The sequence below is a fragment of the Chelmon rostratus genome, chromosome 13, assembly GCF_017976325.1.
Source record: "Chelmon rostratus isolate fCheRos1 chromosome 13, fCheRos1.pri, whole genome shotgun sequence".
NCBI lineage: Eukaryota > Metazoa > Chordata > Actinopteri > Chaetodontiformes > Chaetodontidae > Chelmon > Chelmon rostratus.
This window is the reverse complement of record NC_055670.1, coordinates 23,230,736-23,244,381: the sequence shown is the minus strand read 5'-3', so window position 1 is coordinate 23,244,381 and position 13,646 is coordinate 23,230,736. Positions and strand designations below refer to the sequence as shown.

General features: G+C 42.3%; 1 protein-coding gene across 1 annotated transcript; it reads left to right on the top strand.

The window, feature by feature from the left end:
* Positions 1-2,000: 2,000 nt before the first annotated feature.
* Positions 2,001-9,900, top strand: slc40a1 (solute carrier family 40 member 1). Its single transcript, XM_041951327.1, has 8 exons — positions 2,001-2,334; positions 2,446-2,513; positions 2,883-3,042; positions 3,330-3,445; positions 4,712-4,838; positions 5,189-5,434; positions 5,543-6,181; positions 6,614-9,900. The coding sequence occupies exons 1-8, from the start codon at positions 2,301-2,303 to the stop codon at positions 6,928-6,930; spliced, it is 1,707 nt and encodes a 568-aa protein (XP_041807261.1). The 5' UTR covers positions 2,001-2,300; the 3' UTR covers positions 6,931-9,900.
* Positions 9,901-13,646: the final 3,746 nt, after the last annotated feature.

Sequence of the window (13,646 nt, the reverse complement as noted above, 5' to 3'; positions counted from 1 at the left end):
ATCTGCAAAGAATTGACAAAGAATCAAGAGGCTCGCGTCATTTTGGTGGATTCAGCCAAAGTTTTGACATTTGTTCTTGAGTGTTGCGCCATGAGTGCTCGAGGGAGATGATGAGGAAGGCGCACATGTTTGTTTCATCTTCCCTGCAGTGATGAAAAACTAATTTTTGGTTTTTGGTCCTATAAAGAACAGTTATCAGATCAAAATGCTTTACCTGTGATGTGATATATAAGAGGGATGAGATGCGGCACACAAACCGACTTTCTTGCATGTTTTTATTATTCATCACACAATGAAAAGCCGAGACGGTGAGGGTCAAACTCAGCTGAGAGCAGCCTTTTATAGTCCACTGTGCATCCAGGTACAATCGAAAGAAACATATTAGCCATGTGCTCACTGAGCCGGTGTTTACTGCTTTCTATGGATGTGGGCCCTCATCTATGCAGCCTGTAATTACAGCTGTGATTCTCCTCTGTTGACATAGGTGGACAAATGCAAGTCATCCAAATGTGTGATTTCTGCACAATTCGTCTTTGTTCACTGCCAGGCTTTGTTGCAACAGGCGTCTTGGTAAACAGCTTTAGGCAATAACGGAGGTTTCTCCGCTGGCAAAATGTTGAAAACGTTCAGCTTTAATTTGTGTTGTGTGACATCAAATGCACGGGCGAGTTCAGTTAATATTTAACTTTCAAAGCAAACTGTTTGCTCTCTTCTGTTGTTTGTGTAGTTTTACCACTTCAGTACTGCTCAGATGCAGTTTATATATATAGTACAAAAAGAAAGTGCAAGATAAAATTAAATGAAAATGATAGTATTGGATTTGGCAAAGGTGTAGCATTACCTCATTTAAGGTGGAACTGATTTATTGCTCTGAATTAATTAACTGAATCTCTACCAATTTTAATATATGTAACATAAGAGGAGTTTAATTAGTGACACAGTTTTGGTGTAACTTTGACCTGTAACCTGCATCCCACTGACTAAAAAGGACCATTTCATTGTAACTGGCAACATCTGTAGCCTAAATTATGGAAAATCACAAGAACTCACTGTCCTTAAGTACATTTTTGTCATACATGTACTTAACTTACTTTGCACTCAGTATATTTTCCCACCACACAATTCTGTACTCTTGCTTAAGTACAATTTTGAATGCAGGATTTGGAGTATTCTTACATTGTGGAATTGCAAGATGAGTTAAAGATGTGAATACTGCCATGGAGGAAACCAGTGCAGCAAGTATTTAAACACAGGAACCTGACAACAGCTGGCAAGAGACATTCATTTGTTGGATAAAGTAGTAAATTTACTCAAGTACTGTATTTAAGTACAGTATTGATATACATTAAGAGGAGTAAAAAAAATATTCACATTTAGGAAGCTGGAAAAATTGACTCACATCGATTAATCAGTTATCTAAATATCTGGCAATTAATTTAACAATGAACAACTAACCGATTAATCCTCGCAGATTCAATATGAATCAACAAATACATTATGACACATTATAAATTAAGCTATGCAGCAGTATACGTAGTAATTAAAGCTCCAGCTGCAAATATTAAAGCAAGAGCACATTAATGAATCAATAACTATACTTTAAGTATGTATTGTATATATTTAAAAATACTTTTAACAGAGTATTTATACACTGTAGTGTTGCTACTTTAGTAAAGGATGTAAGTTCTTCTTCCACCACTGTTTGTAGTTCACCTTTAGTCAGTGTTGACTGGCGTCTAATTCTTGCTCATCATTTCTGCTATGAGAAAGTCGCACCCGCACACGCGCGCGCGACGTGTGCGTCATGCAGGTAAACAGGTAGATTTACGATGTCATTAACAATGACACCTTTTTTGAGCAGAAATGCTGCAGCTTTTCTTTTATTTGGGGCGCGCGTGCGGTGGGAGGGCCGCACTTGTTTTTGACACGAGGTAAATAATGGCCGGTCACGTGACAACGTGGGTATATTCGAGGCGGGACGTAAACAGAGAGCAGCAGAACCGAGGTAACCGAGTACCGGAGCGGCGCTGAATCCAGCCCCAAGCTTCGTGGTTTTCACGACCAACCGGCTCTTTAGCTTATAAAACAATTTCTTTCCGACTTCAGCTACAGTGTTAGCTAAGTTTGGAAAGGAGAAAAAGGGAGAAACGCCGTGTCTTTTTTGTTTTTGTGTCGCCGTACGATGCTGTGTTAGCCGGGGGATCGACCTACTTTAACGATACAGTACAAGAAGAGACGCGGTAGAGCGAGAAAAAAAGCAATTTTCACTTGGTTATTTTTGCCATTTGGACAGCTTTAAAATGGATAACTCTGGACCTAAGAAGACGTGCTGTGGTAGGTTGTTTTTATTTGCATGCGAAATGATCAATTATTGCCCAAACGGAGCCTTCACATCTGTGGATAAAGATGGACATGGACACAGTTAACCTCATGTTTTCTTTGCAGAATCTGTCCGAGACTTCTTCACTTCAGCTAAATTCCTTATTTACATGGGACATGCTCTGTCAACATGGGTAAGTGAAAGGCCGGCACTATTACAGTTGCATTATTGTCTATTTAAATTGCACCCCATCATGTATTTGTACCCGTTCGCCGTGATGACAGGCTCCATATGTGGCTTTTCACTGTCGACCTGAATGTAATACAGCATGAATGTGTTATTGTTGTTGTTATAACTGTCATTACAATGTGAAATGACATGTTTTCACTGTGTAGCTCACCACACTTACTAATGAAGGATGGATTAGACTGAAGCACATGAAAGCAGCGAGGGCTCTTATTATTTATGCAGCACCCAAACCACATTTCCTATCAACCCGGACATGGAGCTGTTGAGTCAAGTATCAGTCCGGCCTATAAATAATGAGAATTTAAATTCCCAGGGTGACCGAATGTGGAACTTTGCCGTGGCTGTTTTCCTGGTGGAGCTGTATGGGAACAGCCTGCTGCTCACCGCCGTGTATGGGCTGGTGGTGGCCGGTTCCGTGCTGCTGCTGGGGGCCATCATTGGGGACTGGGTGGACAGAAATCCCAGACTCAAAGGTAAAGGGGAGCACACATCAAAACCAAGTATAGCTCCTCCTCAGGGGTTGTTTATAGCACAAGTTTGTCATGAATGAAATGCCAAAACTTTGTAGGCTTGATCGTGATAATAGAAGTGCAGCACTGTCATGCTCTTGCTGAATATTTATCCAGAGGAATTTGGCAAAGACACTGTTAGATGAGAGCAGGGAATGTGTCCAACGCTCTGATGAACTAGTTTGTCAGACAGAAATCTGTTGTCTTTGATCAGATTTCTGTCCCTAATGTTCTTCGTGGCATTTCCACAGTGGCCCAGACTTCGCTGCTCGTCCAGAACAGTTGCGTCATCGTGTGTGGGATCCTCCTGATGGTTGTTTTCCAGTTCAAAGAACAGCTTGTGGAGCTTTACAATGGATGGATTCTGGTAAGATCCCCCCTGTGCTGTCTTTACACACATGCTGTTTCAGCGTGATCTGATGGGGATTTTCACTGAAAACACTTTTACTCCTTTTCCTCAAGTGCAGCACTCTGACCCCAGGATTGGAACTTGCTGACTTTAACTGATAGGGACTCCTGTCAATATACTTTATGAGCTTTTGAACAGCTTTTACAGATGAGTGAAATGAGCGGAGTTCACTCCCGGAACACCTTTGACTGTTCTACTAACTTAAATTGAAAGTAGATTAGTTGTTATCTAAATGTTTGTTTTAAAAAAAATATGTATCATATATTTTGTCATAATTTGTTGATGCTCATGATACACAGCAAATTCTTTGTCTTGCATAACAATAATTAATAACTGAACTTGTAATAATATTATATAGAACAATGCTTGCTGTGTTGCATTCATAAATGAAGCATTAGAGGTAATTACACACGTCCTCAACAGTCTTCTGCTGTAAAAGATATTTTGTGTCGGTGTTTTGTAAAGGGGCCTGTTTACACTTGTTGAGCTATGTTGCTTCAGTAGAGCTCCCTCTACTCTAGTGCACCTTATTCTGCAGCAGATCTGCAGAATGGACAGGTTTCCCTCCGCTGTGGGAGACTGGTTGAAACACAAAAGCCTTTCTGTTTTTGGAGAATGTCTCAAGCGTTGCCCACTGCGTTTGTGGTCTCTAGAGAAAGGGAAGGATTTTCACCATGTGAGAGTGTTTACAGGGACGGGTGGTGTTGGAGAGCATGTGGCGGTGGAGAGAGGTCGGTGAAACAGGAGCTTGGGTGTCTAGCTCAAGGCTGTGTAGTCAGCAGGTTCTTCAAGGCCTGTCACATGATGTGTGTAGAGAGAGAAATGTAGCCTGGCTGGTTGTGTTCAGTTTACGTACAGACCAACAAACAAGCCAGCCAGTGTGTTCATAAATGACCCATTTCTACATTAAATATGCTGTGTTTGTTTGGTCATTGCTGCTGTGGTTGAGGTCACATGTTGAGTATTATATTATCTGTCATGCTCTCTGAATTAAGCAGCTATTTTTCACAGAGTGTTGTAGATTATTTTTTCCAGGAAGTTTTTCGTTTACATAAGATGAAATGTGATAGTAGCCCTTGGGCCGTGAGTCGTTGTCTCCAATCTGACAACTATTCAGGAAGTCTCATTTTACAGTTGGATTTTTCAAGTCAGGGTTACAAAGTGTTTCAGTCCATAAAGCTGTGTGTCACTCATACAAATGTTTTTTTGGTTTTGTTTTTTCAGACCACCTGCTACATTCTGGTGATCACCATCGCCAACATTGCTAACCTAGCCAGCACGGCTACATCCATCACCATCCAGAGGGACTGGGTGGTGGTTGTGGCCGGTCAGGACAGCAGCAAGTTGGCAGGTCAGTGTTTCTTGCCCGCTGCAGGCTTATCATCGAATATAGGTCTCACATGATCCCTTATCAGACCCGCTCTGTGAGGCAGACTTTGAACCCCAGATGCTGACTCACTCTTGCTTTCACCTGTTACGACCCTGATTGTTGTAAATTCCTTAAAGGTTTGCTCACATGGTGGAAAACTCTTAATGAACTTGACAACCTTTGTCATTCTGCTGTGATAGTACCGTAATTTTTGTAAACTATCCTATGAGTATAAAACCTTCCAAAAAATGAGGCCACCATTTGATCACGTTTCCCACTAAATCAGGAACTTAATATTGACTTACGCACCCTTCCACTCTTGCATCAAACAGACATGAATGCCACAGTGCGGATTATCGACCAGCTGACCAACATCCTGGCTCCCATGCTGGTTGGTCAAATAATGGCCTTTGGCTCCCATTTCATTGGCTGCGGCTTCATCTCCGGCTGGAACCTGTGCTCCATGTGTCTGGAGTACGCGTTGCTGTGGAAGGTCTACCAGAAGACGCCGGCGCTGGCCGTGAAAGCCGGCCAGAAGGAGCAGCAGCAGGAGCTCAAACAGCTCAGCCCCCAGAAAGGTAGTGACAAGAATCTTGTGTTTGATCTGAACTATCTGAGAGTTACTATCTGTGTGATGATCCAGGTTGAATTGAGCTAAATCTCGTGATGTTTCTGCCCTTTTGCAGACTTGGAGGACGGCCAGAGTCCTGAGGAGTCATCTCAGCCGCTGATGAACGAAACCTCAGTGGTGACCAAGCCCGACTCTCCCAAGCAGCGCGGCTGTTGCTACCAGGCGACCGAACCTCTGCGAACCTTAAAGGCTGGCTGGGTGGCGTACTACAACCAGAACATCTTCTTCGCCGGCATGTCCCTGGCTTTCCTCTACATGACGGTGCTGGGCTTCGACTGCATCACCACGGGCTACGCCTACACGCAGGGCCTCAACGGCTCCGTGCTCAGCCTGCTGATGGGGGCCTCGGCCGTGTCGGGCATTTGCGGCACCGTCGCCTTCACTTGGGTTCGCAAGAAGTGCGGCCTGATCCGCACAGGCTTCATTTCGGGCATGGCCCAGCTGTCCTGCCTCATGCTGTGCGTTGTCTCCGTCTTTGCTCCCGGGAGCCCCTTCGACCTCAGCGTGTCACCCTTCCAGGACCTTTACACCCACCTGATCGGAGAGAAGACGCTGCCGGAGGCCGACCACAGCCTCACCAGCGTTCTTACCGGTGGAAACGCCACTACTGCTGCCCCAGCTGAAGAGCTGCCACCTCTGCAGTCCTACATGTCTGTTAGTCTGCTGTTTGCTGGCGTCATTGCTGCTAGAGTTGGTAAGTGTGTTTAATATTACGTTGTTCTGAAGCAGAGTAGAAGCTCCAAAGTGCAAATGATCATTGATTACCATTGAAGTTAATGGGACATAGTCTAAATTGGTTTGTTAGTGTTATTTGAAAGGAAATTACAGTGCTCATGCTTTGCTGGCATGTTTTTCTTCCTTTCAAGATTATAATAAGCTGTTTCCTAAATTATGACTTCCTAAAGGTGACTGAAGCAAGAACAAGAAGGTCCACAGGTTGAATTTTTGCACAAGTCACCATAATTTCACATCCGACCTCTACGGATGTGGCGCGGATGTCAGAGCAATATTTGCAACCTTTGATTCTCATAATGTGGCCTGCTACAGCTACTGTTGTCTTTTAAAGTGGTTTTATTGTGGCTGTAAAAGATTCCATTAGGACTAACAGCTGATCTCTGTCCTGTAGGCCTGTGGTCTTTTGACCTGACGGTGACTCAGCTCATCCAGGAGAATGTGATCGAGTCGGAGCGAGGTGTGATCAACGGCGTCCAGAACTCCATGAATTACCTCTTAGACCTGCTGCACTTCATCATGGTGATTCTGGCGCCGAACCCCGAGGCCTTCGGCCTGCTGGTCATCATCTCCGTCTCCTTCGTAGCCATGGGTCACATCATGTACTTTGCATTTGCCTTCAAGAGCCTTGGAAGCCGCCTCTTCCTCTGCTGCTCGCCAGAGCAGAAGGTGGAGACGGAGGACAGCCCCTCACTTCCTACCACCGTCTAACCGCATTAAAGAGACTCTGTCCTGGGTACATATTTCTTAACCCTTACCCTGCATCTTACTTATCTAGCATCTTTTCTTGTAGCTGGCAGAATGCTAATGCTAACGTAAAACCAGACAAAGGTAACCTAACGTGCTTTGCATAGCCATTAATGAAGCATTACACATTAGCAGAGGGAGGTAAGTAGAATGCTTACAGTTTTAGAGAACTAATCCATAGCAGAACCTTAGATAAGGTAGATAAGATAACACTTTCAGTCTGGGAGTCAGGTGAGAGCCTCAGTCTCTCGTCTATGGGTCCACGCCCTTTGATACATGTACTGTCAAACAAGGATCCATCACATCTAGGCTCCTGACCCCAATGTGTGGGTCCTGTTAAAGAAATCAGGGGATGAGGCGCTGTACAAGATTCTCCTCCTAACAGCCTGGATCTAGCTGTAAAGATGTTTAAAAGGTGCTTCAGCTAACTAACAGGCAAAACGAGGGCAAGGTCTTGCAGGGAAGCAGGCACTGAGGCTTGGATTAAAGGGGGCGACTGTTGGCTGAGACCCCCAAACACAGAACGCCCCCCCGTTTTCTGACACTTGCCTCTCAGTGACTTCATTGGTGCTGTAGCTGTGTCTGCTAGCTGTTCTCTGATAGCCTCCTCTTGGTTGTATCAGCTTACATATACATGTATGATGAGCAGGTTGAGGATGTCCCCCTCCAGAGGGCGGGAAGAAGCTTTTTATTTAACCAAACACAAAACTGGGATCTAGTCTCTTTAACATGTGGTTATAAGGGTTATGCAATTAACTGTATTTATTCAGGAAATGCAGACGGTGGTTTTTGTAACTGTATCATCAGTATTGTGTTGCGCGCTAGCGGTTGTGCCATAAGAAAGAAGTGAGAAATCCTATGCAGCCTTGTCAATAGCTCTCTCAGTTACCAAAGTCCAAGTCCACATGTGGCATAAAAGGAAGTGAGGGAAACCTGTTATCTGTCTGAAGCATTCCAAATCTATATTTTTACACCAGGTGACAGTAGTTGTGTAGGTTCATTAATGCTTTCATACACCCCGAGTATATCTGAATATTTCTAACCCACTCTGAGATTGTACTTAAATTTTGTTTTTCTGCTAGTTTACGTTTAATGCTGTTATTTTGTCACCTTTTGATCTTCATGTTCTCTTCAGTAATTTTTCAATCGTGATTGTTGTTACACCGGCACTTTAAGTGATTGACGTCTGTCATAACGCGTGATCAGGCATTTGATCAATATTTTTGCACAAGGCTGAAGTCCTGACTCTCCCCTCCCTAAAAAAAACCCCTTCCTGCTCATTCTTAGTTAAATCACTAACAGTCTCCTTGTGTTTTTGGGCGCTGTGGGGGGATTGTGGTTATAAAAGGCACATATTGTAGCACTCAGCACCACGTGTTCATGAGGAAAAACTACCTGGCTTGTGAAAAAGTCTGAATACGCCGTGAATTTACCCCAGATACCCCCGTTTTCTCTAAAAGTCAGGCGAAGAGCTTAGTCTCTTATCTGATCTCAGTTAACTGCCTCAGACTGCCAACAGGCTCTGGACCGGGACTGAGTCAGGGTTTTGCTTCTTATTCTGTAAGCTTCAGCAGAGGTGGAAACATTTTACTTACAGTTCTGACCCTTACGTTGACATCTTTGCTGCTACAGTAGAAGTTAAAGTTTGTGGCATTTATGCATCCTACTTTCCCCTTGAAGTGATTTTTTTTTAGTTTAAAATCACAGATATTTGGAAAGTAGCTTTGCTTTAAAGTGAGGCTATGTCGCTTTTTCTGAACTGTGGCCACTGTGCATATGTTAAAGTCATAAAGGAAGCAAACTGGCTGAGTAATGTCCGTTACACAGCAGTAACTTTACCTAAAGTTTGCGAACATAAGCTAACATTAGCCATCATAAGATACTGGTCACGCCAGACCCAGTAAGGCTGTAGCAGCAAAAGCTGAGTGTGTTGAACTGAGCAAGGCTGTGTTTTAATGCTTTGATTTTTCATTTGTTGAAGAGGAATAATGTTTTATTTCATCTCTCAGAAATTATATAATCTCACCTTTAAAATCTAAGAAAAAGTAGCTCTAACTCGCTCCTTTCCTCCTCTGATCAGTGATTTCTGTCGCCTTATTGTAAATTAGCCTTGACAGCTGTTAAACGCACACATGTGGCTACATCGACGGTAACTGGCCGCACCCCACCCATGAAAAACCGGGCCAGTCTAGCCAAGATTTTGGTAAGGGAGGAAGAAATGTTTAGGTTGGACGCAGACGTAGCTCCACCAGATGTAGGAGAACAGAAGGCCACTTTTTAGCTGCACACTCCCATGAAACCTGGTGGAGGATGTGGTGGTGAGTCAGGATGTCTGCAGGTGTGCCATGAGGTGCACACTCACAGGGAATGGAGCTTGGTTTCATGTTCCACTCGGGTTTAACGTGACCTCAAACTCGTTCTGGGCATGAGAACAAAACCAGCTCTTCGGTCGGTCTGCTGATTCAGGAATATCACACATGGCCATAACTCTATATTTTTAATGTAAATAACATTAGCTGTCAGTCAATATAAACTTACTTAAATACACAATTGGAAAAGGCAAAAAAAAATAACTATACCGTGTTTACTGTTGCCATGCTGTTTTTTTTACATGTTTTTATATACATAGTGTTAACATTTTGTGTCAAATTGAGGTTTCTTAAAGATTTTTTAAATTTGTGTATAAAGTACAATTACTGCATTTTATCTGAGTACATCTGTATCATACTGCTTTAATCTGACTATATATCTCTCTGTATATACAGTATATATATATATCAGTGTTATATATATAGTTTTAGTTCAGTAGACAAAAGCATTAAATCATAAAGAAATCAGCCATTTTTGTGTAATAATCGCACTCCACTGAATATAAGAATGTTGGTAATGCTTGTATTGCATGAGGTCTCCAAAATAAAGAAAACCATCACAATTGCCTGTCTGTTTAGTCGTGTGTGTGTGTGTGTTTCTTGGTCTTGGCTGCTGATGTGTGAGGTCACATACCACAGCAGAGTTAGCTGCTAATTTCCTCCCCAGAATCCTTTTCTTTCAGGCAGCCAGCGTTAAACTGAGTGACTTAAAGCTGAGCTGGATGATCTGGACCTGCATGCCTGCAGAAAAGACAAAGAGTGACCTGGTTTTGCTGCGACAGAGGGGCTCGGCCCGGGACGTGTTCATGGCCATTCTAACACTTTATGTATTTATACATTTAATTGCTGATATGCCCTTAATAAAACCGTGAGTGTATTACGGTCATACCAGGAGCTAGTGCCACTTTAAGAGGTTTACGTAACACCAAATACCACAGATCACAGACAGCTAATGAATACACAATAGTTCCTTTCTGAGTCTTTGCAGGCAGGTGATTGCTCACTTTCTATCACATTGTAACAGCTTCCTTTTTTTACTCTGTGAAAGTCAAACAACACCATGAAGGTGAGGGCGCACGCAGACCATTACGTTAAGCCAACAAATGGATGCTTTCAGGAACCACTGAGACAAATCAGACAACTTTGTACTTCAGACATCTGTGACCTGCAGCGCGTTAACAGCACAGATTTAATTTCATTTGCTGTTTTATTTCCACATCCTGTCTTGTTTTAAACGATTCTGACTTCTTTTTTTTTTTTTAAATCTGCAGGATGTATTAAAATGCACTCAGACGTGTTGTTTTTCTATGACAGCAGGATTTGTCAGTGTAGGGCAAAGAGTTCAATATAAAGAGCAACATCTATGAAGGCCTACAAAAGGCCACTGACTGTAGTGAAAGTCCAATGTCTATGTCTATGACAGGAAGTGGGACTCAAGATAAGTGAACAGTTGAGATATCTTGCTCTTTATGTAAAGGATCTCATATCTTCTGAGATAATTAACACAGAGAGGAAAGTTTTCTATTAAATCAAATCACATTTGGTCAGAATCTGCTGTCAGCGCCTTACGTTCACTAATTTTGAAGTTGAAGCTTCCGTGAAAAGCTTTTAACTGCAAATTCAAAGGTGGTATCAGAAACGTCATTGATACCGATGCTGATAGGCGAAGTCAGGTGTTAGAAGCTCAAACATTGCCCAATTTCACAAGTCAGTCATTTATTAGATGATCGATTAGGTTTGTTTGTGAAAGGCAAATTTAACCCTGCTGGGTGACAGAAAACATTAATCTAATCCATCGTCCCAGTGCCCTGCTACTCTTGACATTTCTTGACATTTTGATAAACATAAAAAGACTGGTACCACCATCATGAGAAGACTTGGCATGACAGGATGTAGGATGTATCAGCCAGCAGTTGGTTAGCTTAGCTTAGCATAGCATAAAGACTGGAAACAGGAGGAAACAGCTAGCCAGGCCTAGTTTAAAGGTTTTTTAAAAAATAAAATGTATAACAAAAAGTTGGGTAAGGCCGATACCACATAATCTCCACAGTTCACGTCCCAGATAGAGGACCCTAGTACCCTTCGATGCCCCCATGTTTCCATCTGTCACTACACTGACCGTCAAATAAAGGACAGATGACAGAAAAAAATGAGGTATATGGTCAGATTAAGCATGATCAGGGGTAAACTGATGTCTGGAATGGAGACCACTTTTAGTTGTGGTATGTGAGGCTACGAAGGATAAAGAATAGATAAACCAGAGGTAGTAATGTTTAGGGGGCTATTAGGACTATTAACTTTAGATGTAGACATAGATTGTCACAAAGGAGAACATTCCTCAGTGGGACAATGCCCAGAGCATGATCTGGTCTTTAAGCTAGGGAAAGGTATGGGTGGAGTTAGATAAACAGTCATGCTATATATTGTGTTGTCTGTATGTTAAGGGCAGAGTCTTCTGATCTGACCCTGAAGCTCTCTCGGATGGCCGGCATCTGATCTGATACTGCTTGTTAATAAAGGTCTCTTCAATTCAAGCTTGTATCAGCGGAGTTCTTTCTACATCATCATCATACCACTGCTTGGCAGGACCTGGCTGATAAACTTCAAAAATGGTTGTGTTTTTTTCAGGGTGTATGTACACTACCAGCCATGAACCACAACTAGTTGTTTTTGTGCAGAATAAAGAAATGAAATATGTGTTAATTAGCTAGCTTTAGAGGTGCTGTTAGGTAGATTTTTTTTTTTTTTTAAATTGAGACTGAGCCAAGCTAAGCTAACCTGCTGCACTGATTTCATGTATCAGAGTCCATTTATGTATGGAAAAAGTATGATAAACTGCCTCAAGTGAAGTCAGCATCATTTGGAGCTAAAAAAAAACTATGCATTTGAAAATAAAAAAAATCTGTTATGCTAGCAGTGGCTCGAGGCTACGTTAGCTGCTGCTAGCATAACACACCCGAGTCTGTCAGGCCAAACTGTCAGCACTCAAGTTACAGTTTGGTCATGATGGCGCAGATTTTGACAAAGAAATGTGTCAATTAAAAAAGATGTTTTTGGCTCTGCTGCATTGATTCTGTCCATCGTGAGTCTGACAGTAAAGATAAAGTGTCCCTTTAGCTAAAAAACAATGAAATGAGTCCAAATCTCGTCTGGGAGCTGGTTTTCAGACTGCAGTCTTTGTTGCACTGGTTTTGTTAAAACTGACACAATAAAATCCCGCTGAGTGTTTTATATATATTTGTTGTAGATACATAAGGAAGCCGAGAACGCCCGTGTTTGCAATTTCACAAGTTAATTATTTGATTATCTCGAAAAGCGAGCTTTGTTATCTCCAGATAATGAGATAATAAACCTGTTATCGCAAGAAAACAAGGTTGCTTCCCTTATAAGTTTTAACATTAGCAGAGATCAGTACCTTACTTCATCAGCAGGCACAGATGGCGTCTCAACAGCAACTGATTTTAGATGGAAATGTCAGATTTTGGGGTACCATTAATGTATCAGACTTTGCTTCAGTCTTACTTATTTACAGACTTTATTATAGCATTCAGAAAGCCATCATAGCGTCTTTAACGGCTCCCGTACACCAGCAAGAAGTCTTTTGGATGAAGCCACCTCGACATTATCTCATTATCACAAGAAAACGAGTTTTGTTATCTCGAGAAAACAGCTTAAAAAAGAAAAAAACAATTAAATGCGTGGCTGTTCTCAGCTTCTGTAGAGATAAATATATATACACATCATTTCTACAAACGACTGTCTGTTGCTTCGTCTGGTGCCTTGCTCAAAGGTAAATGCAAAGAAGACTCAAACTGTTTCAAAGTCTCAGGTTTTTAAACCAGTTTTGATTTTTGACCCTAATGCAGATTTCAGAGAACTCTAAAGATTCAGGCAGGACTTGTTGTGTTTTTAAACATTTACTGGATCTGCTTCACACTCCCAGCTCATATCAAGCCATTAAAAGCGACAGATAAACAGCTCAGGACACGATTCCAATGAACAGGGTGATCCAGTTTGATGACCGAAGCTCCCGTTCGCCTCTGACATCTGTCAGTCACAGAGGTCATGAAACAGCAGGATGGATCTGTGCTTTGCGGTGAGAGGCCTCGAGTCGGAGCACCTGATAGAGAAAGGAACTGAAAAATGCTGAGGTGACAGTGCACTTTCTTATCCGACCCTGGGAACAAAACGAGGCCTTCTCCTTCTGAGACAGCTTAGTCAGGGCTTTCCAAGGTCACACAAGAAAACTTGATCCAAGAACCCAATCAGAAGCTGTAAAATGAAATTTCATGGGTTGCCTTTTCAAGCAAA